Source organism: Telmatherina bonti (genome assembly GCF_933228915.1).
Source record: "Telmatherina bonti genome assembly, chromosome: 20".
Lineage (NCBI taxonomy): Eukaryota > Metazoa > Chordata > Actinopteri > Atheriniformes > Telmatherinidae > Telmatherina > Telmatherina bonti.
This window is the reverse complement of record NC_136618.1, coordinates 26771538-26787443: the sequence shown is the minus strand read 5'-3', so window position 1 is coordinate 26787443 and position 15906 is coordinate 26771538. Positions and strand designations below refer to the sequence as shown.

At 41.3% G+C, this 15906-nt stretch overlaps 1 protein-coding gene across 1 annotated transcript in view; it reads right to left on the bottom strand.

Annotated features, from left to right (window-relative positions):
• Nucleotides 1–11870: 11870 nt before the first annotated feature.
• tmtopsb (teleost multiple tissue opsin b) overlaps nucleotides 11871–15906 on the bottom strand; it is a gene marked incomplete at both ends in the record, with an annotated part of 78281 nt that continues 74245 nt past the window's right edge. The window contains one exon of the mRNA XM_079260162.1: nucleotides 11871–12167. Within this exon, the coding sequence (XP_079116288.1) occupies nucleotides 11871–12167 (297 nt within the window). The remainder of the gene's footprint in view (nucleotides 12168–15906) is intronic.

Below are 15906 nucleotides of genomic sequence, written 5' to 3'. Positions count from 1 at the left end.
ATATATATATATATATATATATATATATATATATATATATATATATATATACACACACACTACTCACAGAAAGTTAGGGATATTTGGCTTTCAGGTGAAATTTATGGAAAATGCGATATGTTCATGCTACAGTGATATATCATAAAAGTAAGACATTTAAGTAGAAAGATGCACTACTGATTTCCTCGTCTCAAAAAATTCATTCAACACAAAAGGTAACAACAATGGTAGTTACACCACAACAAAAAATTTGAACGTCTCAATATCTCGTCATGTGCCCTTGACCATCAATTACAGCTTGACAACGACGTCTCATGCTGTTCACAAGGCAACTTATTGCCTGCTGAGGCATGGCATCCCACTCTTCTTGAAGGGCAGCCCTCAGGTCATTGAGGTTCTGGCGTGCAGGGTTTCGAGCCTCTACACGACGGCTCAGCTGATCCCACAGGTTTTCAATGGGATTCAGGTCTGGAGAGAGTGCAGGCCATTCCATTTGAGGTACACCAGTCTCCAACAGCCGTTCCCTGATGATGCGGCCTCGATGAGCAGGAGCATTGTCGTCCATGAAGATGACATTAGGCCTGTGCTGTTCATGTAGGAGCACAATCACTGGATTAATGATGTTTGTCAGTTAGCCGTCGGCCATATGATTAATATGAAGAGGCATGAGACTGCTTTATAATCCAACAAGGAGTATGACTCTTTATTTCGATGTACTTTCCAACCAATATCACATTCCACACAGATACAGCAGGCTTTCATACTCTCTTGCTGTCAACCTTAAGAGGATCAGCCCATGAAGGTGGGGCTACAATTACCAACCACAAAATACTAATACCTATTTAAAAGCATTAAACACAACAAAGCATAAATATTTACATATAAACATCTCTTTTTATATATACCCATCAGTCAGTGACTATCAAACCTTGTTACATACATAAAACTATTTAATCTTTAAACTCCATCCCCCTCCTCATTAATATAGTCCATTCCTGCAGCTCTTAAGCAGGTAGTTGAGCCTACTTCCCTCTTTTAGCTCCTGCTCTTCTCCAAGACCACAAAAGGTAAGTAGTAACCTTAGTTGTTAAAAAACATAAAACAAATGTTTAGGAAGTTTTCTAATCAAGCAATGCTTATTAAAACTCTCTTCACAGAGGAAGGATGGCCAGTCCCCCTCCACAAACACCTATCAACATTTGATTTTAAACATTTTCAATAAACAATTGATCAGTGTGCTTACTCATTGTCATCACATACCTTTTGCATCAACTATAAAGCAGTACTTGGTGATGGAGTCACACACGTCCATCACATTTCCTCCCCCCTTCCCTTAAGTTTACAGTCCATCAATCCTCATATACACGGGAAAGAGAGTCAGCAACAACATTAGACTTCCCTGCCCGATAACACACTGTAAAGTTGTAGGGTTGAAGACTAATATACCATCTTGTAATCCGCATGTTCGTGTCCTTCATCTGATGCAGCCACTGAAGCGCACGATGGTCCGTTTCCAAAACAAAATGTCGGCCCAGCAGATAATATCGCAGTGACTCCACAGCCCATTTCACTGCAAGACACTCCTTTTCCACAGCTGAGTATCTTGTCTCTCTCTCCCGAAGCTTAGTTTTGGGCACTGGATAGGAGTGAATTGCCTCAACTTTCCCCACCTGAGGCTTGACCTGTCCTTGCCCCACCACATAGCCCAGGTACTCCACTTGGCTCTGTGCTACTTTGCACTTGTGGGGATTAATGGTGAGACCTACTGAGTCAATGAGGCTGAGAACATGCTGCAGATGAGCCACATGCTCCTCCCAGGTCTGGCTGAAAATGACCACATCATCGAGGTACGCAGCAGCAAACTCTGACACTCCCATCAGCAACTGATCCATCAGTCGCTGAAATGTTGCAGGTGCCCCCTGCAGACCAAACGGCATCACCTTAAACTGAAACAAGCCAAAAGGTGTTTTGAAGGCTGTTAGTTCTCTTGCTTCCAGGGAAAGGGGCAACTGCCAGTAACCCTTAGATAAATCAAGAGTGGTGATGAATTTGCCTCCTCCAACTCTCTCCAACAGTTCATCAATGCGAGGCATTGGATAAGGGTCAAACTTCGAGACCGTGTTCAAGTATCTGAAGTCAATGCAGAACCTCAAAGAGCCATCCTTTTTCGGAACCAGCACAACTGGACTACACCATTCACTCCCAGATACTTCAATAATTCCAAGCTCCAACATTAGCTCAATCTCCTTCTTGAGCTGAGGCACCAGCCGTTCAGGAATCCTGTAGAACTTCCTGTGAGGGATGGCATCATCTTTCAAATGAATCTTATGTTGAACCAAGGTAGTGAAACCTGGCTTTTCCTGAAACAAGTCTGGATCCAGAAGAGGCCTGATATCCTCCTGCTGGAAAGGCTGGAGATGGGAGAGCATCACTGAACTTGGCTCTGAGTTGCCTGTGGGAAAAAAACTGCTCATCCTCCTCTCCATCCTCAACCACACAAGCAAGGAGCTGTTGTCTAACCGGCTGTGGATGTTTTGGCACCTCGACTGGCTGGTCCTGTGGCAGCTGTGGTGTCACTGAGGCCGGTGACAAGACAGGAGTCTGCTGCTGAACCAGGAACTCCTTCAACAGATTAACATGAAAAGTTTGATATTTCTTTCTCTTTTCAGGCATGTACAGTTCATAGGTCACTCTGCCCACACATCTCGTGACTCTGTAAGGACCCTGCCATTTGGCTAACAGTTTACTGTCACAAGTAGGAAGCAGCAACATCACTTGTTGTCCTGGTTGAAAAGTCCTCTCCCTGGCCTTTTTATCATACCAGGTCTTCTGATTGCTCTGAGCCATCCTCATGTTATGTTGGGCCAGTTCAGTCATCCGTTCCAGCTTCTCCCTCATCTGCACCACATACGCCACCACGTTTTCTCCCGCTGCCCTTGGATTCTCCCAATGTTCTTTCAGCATGTCCAGTGGCCCTCTAACCTGACGACCATACATCAACTCAAATGGTGAAAATCCAGTGGAGGCCTGTGGTACCTCTCGATAGGCAAACAGTAAGTAAGGCAGCCACTGGTCCCAATCTGAGCCAGTCTCTGAGACAAACTTGCGTAGCATGTTTTTCAAAGTCTGGTTAAATCGCTCAACAAGTCCATCTGACTGGGGGTGGTATGGGGTGGTTTTAATACCCTTAACACCAAGCAACTGATAAACCTGTTTAAGGAGCTTGGATAGGAAATTAGTTCCACAATCTGTGAGGATCTCCCTAGGTATGCCCACTCTAGAAAAGAACTGCAACAGACAATTAGCAACTTGACGAGCTTTTATTGATCTCAGTGGGAAAGCCTCAGGATATCGGGTAGCGTAATCACAAATAACCAGTATGAAGCGGTTGCCAGATGAGGTACTCTCAAGGGGGCCCACAATATCCATTCCTATTCTGTCAAAGGGTGTGTCTATAATGGGCAATGGCTGTAACTTAGCACGAGTCACACCTTTGTTTGAAGACATTTGACATATCATGCATGATGCACAAAACTGCTGCACTTGAGTGAACATGCCAGGCCATACAAAGCGGGAAGAAATCCTATGGAGAGACTTTTGAAATGCAAGGTGGCCTACCCACGGTACTGAATGACCCAGTTCCATTACCTTTTGTCTAAGAGACTGTGGTAAAGCTATGGCCTCAGTTTGGCCTTTCCGCTGGTAAAGAATACCATCTCTGACAATGTAAGTTGCATCTGCCAAAACATCAACTTTGCCTTGTGTTTTCCCATTAACTTCAGAGACTTTATCAAACCATGGTTTCAATGTTAAATCCACCCTCTGAAGTGCTGATATATCTGAAGGAACATCAAAATCTAAACCTTGGCTGGGTATGCCTAGTTGTTCATCTTCAGACTTTACTGAACCCCGAAACTTATCTCTTCTCCTCTGAGCTCTGGACTTAGCTGGTCTAACAGATCCTGACTCCAAATCCTCATTATAAAATGGCAGCTCTTCCAGAGGATTATTTGCCTTCTGTGCTCTTGTGGTAACAAAACTGCAACTGGGTTCAGTCAACTCTGGTTCTAAATTCAGGTCCAGGTCCTGGATGTTTGACTTGACCTCTTGGTCATAAGCGATACCTGGAGTTTCAGCATTTACATTGTGTACCAAATCTAGCAAAGTGGGGACATCAAGCCCAAGAATGACTGCATAGGGCAACTTTGGAGCTAAAGCTACAGGCAAAAGAAATGTCTGGCCTCCGACAGTCAAATAAACTTCAGCAACAGGATAATCTCTTTCGTCACCATGAACACAGCTTATTTTAGTCTTAGAATCACTCCATAGCTCTCTTGGCACCAAACTGGACAGAACTACCGACTGTGAGCTGCCTGTATCTAAGAGGGCTATTTCACGATGACCATTTACAAGTACTGGTGCTGTTTGGGACAATTTATGAACAGAAGCTGGATGAGGGGGCCTAGGAACTGAGCACAAAAGGGATGGCTTACTGTGTGCAGTAGCTGGGCAGGTGTACTGAGTGTGACCAATCTGATTACACTGATAACATCTCACATCTGGCTTTGCACCTGTAGAAAATTTCCTAGAGGGATTGGCTTTACTAGAGGTGAACTGCCTGTTGCTGGGATAAATCCTACTTTGACCTGTACCACCACCCCTTTCACCCCCATCAGACTTACTTTGTCCAGCGGAGAAGGTGTCTCGACCCAAGGTGATCCTCCTGGTTCCTGTTCTTGCTGACATAAAGGTCTCCGCTAATTGTGCAGCCTCCTCTGCTGTTTTGGGGGCACGCTCTTTGATCCACACTTCCAGCTCTGGATTTACCATTCGGAGAAACTGTTCCATGATGATCAGTTCAGAAATCTCCTTCACTGTGGATTTCTCAGGTTTCACCCATTTGTTGAACATGTCCTTCAGACGAACGTAGAGTTCTCTCGGCGTTTCACCTTGATGAACATCCAGTGATCTAAATCGTCTGCGATAGGTGTCAGCAGTTATCTCATATTTGGCAAGAATTGCCTCCTTCACTTTGTCATAAATTTCAGAATCTTTGATATCCATGAGAACATAAGCACTTCGCGCTTTACCAGTGAGTAAGGGGACCAGTTGTACAGCCCACTCCTCTCTGGGCCAACGGCAGACTTGAGCCATCCTCTCAAAAGTTGTCAGAAAGTGCTCAATATCATCCTCTGCAGTGAGCGGGAGTAATTTAGGGTCTCTATGGGTGGAAGGTCCTCGTCTCAGCACCCCCTGTCGACCAACCAAGCTTGGGCCCTCATCTGGATCCTCATCTGCACCTTGCATCTCATCACCCGTCTCACGTTTAGCCTGGTCCAGCTCCTGCTCCTCTCTCATTTCATTCACTTGGATTTGGATCTGCTGAAACTGGTGCTGCATGCTCCTCCATCTTTGTTCTTGGCGAGCTGATTCTTTTTCCATTTTCTGGTCTCTCACAGCTTGAGACTGAATTAGTGACTTGACCAGGCCAGCTAATTCATCTAGTCTGTCCCCTGGACCAGCTGTGGCAGCAGCTTCCTTATCTTCCTCCACTTCATTAGAATCAGCCTTTTTCCCACCTCTGGTCATTTTGTCTTTTGTTGGTCTTTAAAGCCCACACTTCTGATACCACTTGTCAGTTAGCCGTCGGTCATATGATTAATATGAAGAGGCATGAGACTGCTTTATAATCCAACAAGGAGTATGACTCTTTATTTCGATGTACTTTCCAACCAATATCACATTCCACACAGATACAGCAGGCTTTTATACTCTCTTGCTGTCAACCTTAAGAGGATCAGCCCATGAAGGTGGGGCTACAATTACCAACCACAAAATACTAATACCTATTTAAAAGCATTAAACACAACAAAGCATAAATATTTACATATAAACATCTCTTTTTATATATACCCATCAGTCAGTGACTATCAAACCTTGTTACATACATAAAACTATTTAATCTTTAAACTCCATCCCCCTCCTCGTTAATATGGTCCATTCCTGCAGCTCTTAAGCAGGTAGTTGAGCCTACTTCCCTCTTTTAGCTCCTGCGCTTCTCCAAGACCACAAAAGGTAAGTAGTAACCTTAGTTGTTAAGAAAATAAAACAAATGTTTAGGAAGTTTTCTAATCAAGCAATGCTTATTAAAACTCTCTTCACAGAGGAAGGATGGCCAGTCCCTCTCCACAAACACCTATCAACATTTGATTTTAAACATTTTCAATAAACAATTGATCAGTGTGCTTACTCATTGTCATCACATACCTTTTGCATCAACTATAAAGCAGTACTTGGTGATGGAGTCACACACGTCCATCACAATGTTATTCAGGTAGTATGGGCTTGTCACTGTACCATTCACAAAGTGTAGGGCAGTTCTGTACCAAGTGGACACCCCTGCCCACACTGTAACACCACCACCACCAAAAGCTGGCCTGGTGACAACAGTGGCTGATGCATAGCGCTCTCCCTGACATCTCCAACATCGTTGCCGGCCATCATTTCTGCTCAGTGTGAATCGACTTTCATCAGAGAACAGCACTGAGGCCCACTGGTTCCTCGTCCAGCGTAAATGCTCCCTGACCCATGCAAGACAATGATGCCTGTGCCTGGTGGTGTGGTCAGGTACCCGTGCAGGTCGTCTAGCACGCGGACCACGCTGATGTAAACGGTTTCGAATGATCTGACGTGACACTTGGGTGCCTCTCACCTCTCTTAAATGTGCCTGGAGTTGAGTGGCATTCATCATCCGGTTTCTCAGGGCTGTGTTCACAATGTAGCGGTCATCAGCACGGGATGTGGCCAAAGGACGTCCACTTCTAGGCCTTTCTGTGACTCTTCCAGTCTCTCCATATCTCTGTTGCAACCTGCTGATGACGCTCGTGACACTCCAAGCTCAGTGGCCACTTCTGTCTGAGAACGTCCTGTTTGAAGCATCGCAATGGCAAGGGACTGTTGTTCCATTGTTAGGTGTCGTCTTGGTCTCATGATGTCAAAATGTGAACAGCATGATGAGGACAACTGTTTAAACACCAGCTCTAATTGAACCAGGACATTTATTGGTCAATTCAAGGATCACACACCTGCCGTGATTTTTGCCGTTAAGCTCCGTGTTAGAGAACAGCAACTTGTGCAAAATTTATTGAAACATTTAACAGTTGGACATGTGCATTTAAAAGCTTAGAGAAGATCACATTAAGTTCACCTGTACAGGTTTGAATGCATTTTAGGCTTGTTGTGAAATTTCACCCAAAAGCTGAATATCCCTAACTTTTTGTGAATAGTGTATATATATATATATATATATATATATATAATCAGGTTAATCAGGTTTTATGATCATTTTAGTGAAAATGTTTTTGACTGAAAATTTCTGTGTTTGCAGCCCTCAGCTCATTATGCATTCATGGGTGTTGGTTGTAATACTGTTTGTTTCTCGCCAAGACGAAAGCTGTAAAATAGAACGTTAATCTACTTTCCTCCCTGTAATAATACCTGTGTTAATAATTCATGGATTAATCAGCAAGTGTTGATATGGAGGAAAGAGGAAGCTGAACTGAGCTCCAGTTTCTTAACGAACACACACATTCCCACTTTCTTTGAGTGGAGATGAAAAAGACAGATCTCAATATGTTTGTTACATGATACTGTTTATGTTACATAGGCAAAGGAAAACACATTCGGAGACACTGCAAGACCAGATTTACACCAAAGACAGACGGAAAGCATCTGATACATCAACACAATTCAAAAAAGGTGAAATTCCTTCATCTGTCCCACATAGGATGGTGAAATGTCCCTTTAATGGCTTTTATAACAGCCCCAGCTTTGATTCATATGGGAGCAATATGCAGCAAAGTGTAAATAAATGCATAAAAAAAAACCTACTCAGTTCTACATTGCATGAAATTGCTCAACACATCTTTAATACTTTGTATCAAATCCGGAAAAATCAGGCGTGGAAATGGGGTCATGAAGAAAACGCTTTACCCCCTCAACCAAATTTAATAGTGGGGAAAAAAAGAGAATAATCCCTCAAAACAAGCCGGAAAATACATCATTGCCCCATTTACAAGAAATAAAATTAAATTATGTTAAATATTAAACACCAGTTTATTCATTTACTCCCAAACTGGGCTGTGCTTCTCCAAAATGTTCCTAAATAATTTGATTTGGAACGAACGGCATTCGGTTTTGCAACAAATATTCAAATTAAACTGTTCTTGTGGATTTTTCTACTTTTCTAATTGAACTCCTGGAGCAGAATGAAAGCAATTCCACGTCTTCCGTCTGAATCAGTAAAGTGCTGTCGTGCTTATGTCCATGTCCATTGCTAACATCTATTGAACATATCACTGCCTGGCTTGCAGCCAACACATTCCCACTTAAGACGCTACGTACCACACATTCATTGACAAATCTTCCAAAAATATACATATCCAGATTCACACAAGTAAAGGGTTTTTATTACAAAACACTTAATTTCCAAAAGCTACATCCATTGCATCAAAACACTTAAATGGGTTAGCTTGATTTCCTTGAAATGGGATTGTACAGGGTGCTTATCTGCAACTGGTACACGTCCTACATTAGACAGCAGGTTCATGGTTTGCAGAAGGAAAGACCAAAAACAAAACCTAATCCGACATTGTACACTGGGAAATGCATCTAAAAGAAAACAGGTCCAGATTAAAAAGCATATAAGTTTGGTCTGAATATGAATATGATGTTAACAGCATATAAAAGTTAAATAGACGCAGAGAAGTCACACACAACACAGGAGTTATTTGTCTACTTTGTCCATTTTGTTATTGTCTAACATCTGGAGATGATGCCTTTTGTCAAAGTTTAAACACCTAATTTCCAGAGAAGTTTTTCTAAAATGCAACAAACTCAAAGTATTTAGTCTAAACTTTTATTCAGTCAACGCATGTTCATAGAAAATCATGACCGACTTCAGAAAATGTAAACAAATTGATCAAAAGTTGGAACAGAGGCATACTTACCACCCATTTACTGTTCTTTTAATCATGATAATCTTTTGTTTTTTTGTTTTTGTTTTTTTGACTGAGATTATTATTAAAGATGTTACATAATCTGAGGAATCCGCCCTTGTACGAAGCAAAAGTTCATCTGTTGTTTGTTTCTTCTCTTGGTGGTGCTCCATACATTTTTGATGAACGACAGCACTGTACTGCAGGCTGGCTAGCTATGCACACACACACACACACACACACACACACTGTGTGCTTTTGAAGCGGTGTTCTTGTTACGTGTCGTGCAGAATGAAGCCTGGCATTGTCCTGCTGATGTAACCACGGACCTCCCTTGTGCCCTGAGAACTCTGCGACTTTACAGCATTCTTCCTCCTTGCATTAATTTCAGGTTGTTTCTGGATGCAGACGTGGAGTGTGTCGAGTGAAAATGCTTTTACGAGGTATTTCTACAAACATGTGCCTCTGATCATGACTGCAACAAGACACTTTCTTGGAGTGGGTAAAGGTCAAGGCTTTACAGGTCACCAGGCTCCTCTTAACCCTTTATGGAGCAAGTGACTATTTTTATTCACTTCATTTTCTTTCATTTTCAGCATGAAACTACTTTTTTTTGTTAATGAAACAACAGAATGGAGGTTTTGCTTCATACCAGGACAATTTTTGGTTAAAATGTCTAATTTCAAGGTATTTCATTGAGTGCCCTATAAAGGGTTAAACCATGGATGCGTTCTGATTATTGTGCACTTTTAGTGCTTAAAGATGTGTTGGACTGAGAAATGTGTATTTCTGTTTAGACCTGGTGAATGGTTCTCTAGCTCTTTGGCACAAAGTGGTGAGCCACTCATGCTGTTTTTATCCCGACACCCTCACCTGGGACAAACTAATCCGATGATTAAAGAACATGAAGAAGACTTTATCAGAACATGATTTTATGATAATTATTATAGAGACTTTTTTAAAATTTTTTGCATGTTAAAGGAACAGAGTGCTGGAACTTCTGGTTTCCAAAGGTTTTTTTTTTTACAGTTGAATTATAGGCATGTTCACACATTTACATTGAAGCCATATATTTGGGTTTTGCTCTTCAAACAAAGTACCCGTTGTGATAGATATTTTATTTAAAACTGAGACACAGTGTGAAAATAAGTCATTCTTCTTTCCTTTGTTGGCCAAATAATGACCAATTTAGCATCAAGGGGTTTGTAAGATTTTCATTTCCAGAAATATTTGTCCACATTACAGATGCACATTGTCATTAAGTGCTGCATTAAATATTTAATCATCCTCTACTTACTAATCTGCACTAACCTGTTAAGCTGTTGACATGTTGCTATGGATACAAATAGCAATATGTTGCCCAGTTGCAGTGATCATTTTGCCATCCAAGCTGATGTTCTGGTGATCACAGTTGATGGGACAGTTCCCAGGATCATTTGCCATCCAGTTTAAACTTTAAAGGTCTGGACACACTTTCCCATTGGATTTAATGGTAAAGTGTTGACTGGTAGTGTTTTTTCCAAATAAAAACTTTCAGTGCCAAGAAAGATTTTAAAAGCCTGGAAAGGTAAAGGTGAAATACCTGCAGAAATCTCAATAACTTCACACAAATAAATCAACACAGGGAATAAACATGTCTGAACTGGAATGGTCAGGTCATAACTGAAGTGCTTTTGGTCAATACATCACAGAAATACCGCAGAACTAATTATTCAGGAGAAGCTTTTCTCCTTCCAGCCTGTGTTGTGAGTGATCAATGTCAATAAAGACATTAAAAAGCAGCTTCATGACTCGGGTGATAATCACACATTTGACTAATCTCAAAGGATTCGCAATTTTTTCTTCCAGCTGTTGGCGAAATATTCTGACTTTGGTTTAGGACATCATAAAACCTCCTCTTCAAAAGAAAACAAGCACTCCCTTTTGGTCTCCCTGTAGCTGTACACAAACATAAAACACATGGTTTATGTAACACTACAGGCGGAAATCTTCATAGAAGCTGAAGTTCTGTAAAATTTGGATAAACACTTAAAAAAAAAAAGAAAAAAAAAGGGATGTTTCTGCTCAAACACATTACAGTGTATCATAAAGCATTTAGTAAAGACTGGAAACAGTTTATAGCTACTAAATCATTTAAGGGGAAATAAACTGTAACCAACAGAGTATTTTTTCACTTTATTTTCTCTAAAACAACACTTGGTTTGGTTTAAAAAAAAATCAGAGGCAACGTTTCTGAGGATGATGATGTCTGCCATCCAACACCAGTCAATACTTAGTTAAAATGCGCCGCAGTGTTTCCTGTGTTTTGTCATCAGCCTCTTCACGCTGACTGTGTGTGGACCGTGTTCTGACCCTACAGCGCTGATCTGTTTCTCCTCCACAAAGAAAACCAGGACTGGCGAAACAAACAGCTGCCCTGACAAACTTATACAAAGTTTTGCAAATGTAATATTGGGATGAATTCCTCAAGGCCCTTTTTGCACAACTGCAGGTGGAAAAAATTCGGCTTCAATCCAACGTTTGTGCTCTTGTGCATGACATACAGGTTTATGGCGAGTACATCTGAACTGCAGAAGTGTGTAATGTCAACACAAAACACCTTGTAGCCCTGATCTTCATATCTTCTGCTTTGTGCACAGCGGCTCGGGAAAGCAGGATGAGATATTTCGTGTTCCTGTTTACAGACATTGCAAAAAAATGTCAGTCTGATTTGGGATGAGAACGTCCTCACATGTTCTCACGCCTCTGTCTGAGGTCATTTTGCATTTGCACATTTCTGTTATTACGAGGATTTGTCGTAAACAGAACCTGCTCCCTCGTGCGTTTGTTCCTTTCATTATCTGTGAACACCGAGGTCCTGCTGTCTCGCTCTTTTCATTCCCTGTAGTGGGCCACCAGGATCCGTTTAGGTTTGGGGCCGACAGCAGCAGGAGCTTCGGAAGCGTTACAGCCTTGATTTGTTGAAGCTGGAGCCACATGATTGGCCCCCTGTGAGGATCCGTGGATGGAGTTGGGGGTGGGCAGGACTGTGGAGGGTGCAGGGGCGGACACGTGGATGTCCTTTTCCTGGCGAGGCGTGCGGAACGTCTTAGTCGCCCTCGAAAATGTCTTTAAGGTGGTGCCTTGATCTTCTGTGGAGCAGCAGAAGAATGCCCGGAAACACCTGTAAAACTACGCACACACACACACACACACACACACACACACACACACACACACACACACACACGGACATAAAGAAATACTGTCACTGACTGCAGTGTGAAAATAACACATATCCGTATGAACTGAATGCAAAGATTTGTAAATCTTATTAAAAAAAATTTCTTCATAATATTACATAAACAATTAACAGTTAATATGGTTAATTAATGAAAAATAATTTTTGATACTACATTTAACCTTTGTGTGTCATAAAAAACATAAAATTTGATGTGAGCTTGAATTTACATCCTGATTTTATTTCCACTGCCCACAGTTACAACTTTTCTGGAATTTTTAATCCATTCTACAGTTATTTGTAAACTTTTAACCCAAAAAAAAAAAAACTTGCATACATTAAGTTAACCTAACATTCATGTCTTTGGGATGGGAGGAAGCACGCCTAGCCCTAGCCAGAGAAAATCCCCCAGCCAAGGTTTGAACCAGCAACCTGCTTGCTATGAGGCTGCAGCGCTGACCAAAGCGCCGGTCTAAGGTCCCTTTTGCATTCCAAGCCATATTGTTCAATTCAGATTCAGTACAGATTAGCTCTGATGGTTCACTGGCTGCTTTTCCGTGTGAATCGTTCATATATCTCCGTAGATCTGAAATTCAAGCTGTTTCAGCAAATAAATGGATGACATTTAACTTTACAGGACGGGAAAATGGGAAAAGACTGAGACCAGAAATGATAGACCGCTATCTTCTGCTTGGTTGATAAAAGAATAAATGGAATGTAAGAAATGCCATATAGCAACAGATAAATGCTGTCTTTGTTTGATAGTAAGTAAAACATTATTGCACGATATACTAACATATGGCTCATATATCAATCATAATTTACACAAACTCAATGCAAAAATACAAACCAGCTGCAGCTGATTTCATTACAAGGTTTTTAATCAGGCTTACGGCACTGTTGCGTGAGTCATATTTTAGGTTTTATAGGTGTGGCCGGAGGTCCTCTTCCCCCAGGCCACTACATGGCGCTGTGCTGCCGGAGTGTCACATGTTGGCAGTACAGCGCAGGTATTGACGCAGTGGGTTGACGGTAGCGTGATCTGTCTCCATCAAAAAGGTAAGTCTTGCTACCGGATCCTTGTCCACTCAGTTTTCTTTATATGTTAAGCGGTTTGCCCTTTTTTTTCCACTCGTAGTTGAGCTGGTCGCTCATGTGGGGCAAGACTGGCGCACCACAAGATTGTTCACATTTGACGCTGCACACGCTCTGCGCTGTTTTATGTGGGCATAAATTTGCATTATTTTATATTAATTGTGCTGAATCTCTAGCTGGGCTGGGTACATGCAAACCCTCTTGGAGTTCCAGTGATCCCAGCCCTGGCTCCACCTAACGTACTGGTCCGGCTGCCTTCCGGGCTCTGGCTTAATGTCCCGGCTCGCCCTACATTACCTTTGAGTGCTGCGAGGGGCTTCTAACTGAATGCGGTTGGCCCTACTTTCTGGGCCCACCTTATAATTGTTTTTTTTAACCCATTAGATTTCCTTTGTGTATTTTGTTTATTGTATTTGGGTTAATGTTTTGTTTTGTTTTAATTAGCATTGTATTTGAACTTTTTATCCTGTGTGCAGGTGCTGTGGGCCGGAGGCAGCATTTCCCCTCCCTGGTGGTGGGTTTTGGTTTCTTCACGATTGTTCACTTGGGGTGTAGTGCACAGGTGATTTGGTTTGTAAGTTTCTCCTTTTTGTTTAAATGCTGCAATGGCCCATTTTTTTGTCTCCTCCATTTCAGCTGGCAGCCTGGCGATTTTAAATAAGATTTAGATTATTTTGTAATTTGTTTTGTTTTGTAACTTGAACGGTCTCTGCCGAGTGGTGACGAATTTGCGTGCCTAACCAGTGTGTTCTGGTCAGCAGTTTCCCAGGAGTAGCATCCCCCCTGGGTGGCGTTGTCAGCAACACATTTCTGTATCCTTCGCTTTCATCACCCCACAAAGGCAATGAATCCAAATTTTAGAAGCGTAGGCTACAGACTGCAGGTATCACAATTCAGCTAAAATATGACTGAAGCAATTCCGCCTGGAGGGGAACAAGACTTTTCTTATCGCCACAAACATTACCTGTACATCAGATGCTGGCTTTGGAAAATTAATTTTATATGCAAGTATTTGATTATTTAATATTAAGTCCCTAAGCTTGATTAGACAAAACTTGTAACAAAATGAATAAATGTTTGCAACCTGTTTGAAGACTCTTAGAGTGTTTTGAGATTTGTTAAAATATGTAATTTCAGTGTTTCAAGTGTTGCTGCTGAAGAATAAATGAAGTTTATGGCATAAATAACCAAACTTCAGGTTTGCCGAAGAAAAATCAAACTTCTTCAGGGTGAATATAAATACCTCTTTTAAAAGGGGACGCTGTAAGGTGTATACCACTATTAAATCATAGTTTAATACATGGACATTATCTCTGCAAATGCCAGCTCTGATATATTGAAGCCGAAGGAAATTAGAGTGAGTTTCACTGAAGCCAGTTCAGGAGAGGTCTCCAAAATGGTCATTTAGACACACACATCACTGCTACCTGCTCTCAAAGTTCCCCATTTGCAGGATTTCATGTTTAAAAATGTTAATTTACTGTTGTTAAAACCTGACAAAAATCTGTCTCTTTAAGATGATAAATAATTCCAGCCATTTTGTGACTTTGCTTCTATTATTATGACTTAAATTCGATCAGAATAAAAGTCCAAGTCGACTTAACATGCAGTATTCCAAACATAATGTTTCAGTTCTTCAGGAAAACAATTTGCAGCTAAATTAATCTAATAAACAAATACACACACACACACACACACACACACACACACACACACACACACACAAAAAGTACTTCGATGAAAATATGAACTAGTGAGGAAATATATAAAGCCCCGGAGTCTCTTAAAACTATTAAGCATTAAATGAAGACAGAATATAGTACATTTAGAAAAGAGAAAAGTATCACGTCTTTCTGGATGAAAATGAATCTTTTTGGAATAATGCAGCTGTAGCTCTAAGCTTATATAAAATCATAGCACAACATGTGTACCATCTGTTCTCAGAATCTCCCAGACGTACCTCAACTTTTAAAGTTTAAGTACATGTTGAAGAGTCCCCAAAAGTCACACATGAATAAAATACTGTGGTAAAAACTAAAGACAACACATTCGACAGAACAAGACACACAAGAAAAGCCATTTTCAAAATAAAAAAAACGGACAAATCACTGACAAAATCCAAGACCTGACAGAGATTATAGTTCCAGTTACTGAAACATTTAACAAAATAATGATGACAGTACTCTGGTTCAGAATAAAGAACTGTTTGAGTCTGTTTATTCGCTGAATGTATTTGGATCCAGTTCAGTTTCTCTGTCTTCTTTCCTGTGTTTGAAGCAGAGCAGGCGTTCCCTGGATAAACGTAGTGTACTTAGTATACGCTACTGTTCCACATGTATACTTTAAGTCTACTACATTTCCCCAGGGCGCCGCAGATCTATCAGGTAAACTGTGTGAAATGTAAAACCCGATTTATCTTATTATATCATTATAATGCACACGTTCCTCCAGCATGTTCCCATCCTGAGGAGGAAAAGAAAAAGTCCAGCTAATGATGAGAAAAATGAGAGCAGTCTGTAGTCCTTAACTGTAATACTTAGCACTTGCCAGATGGTGCATTAAATATGAGGCACCGTTTATGTCAGAGGAAAGGAT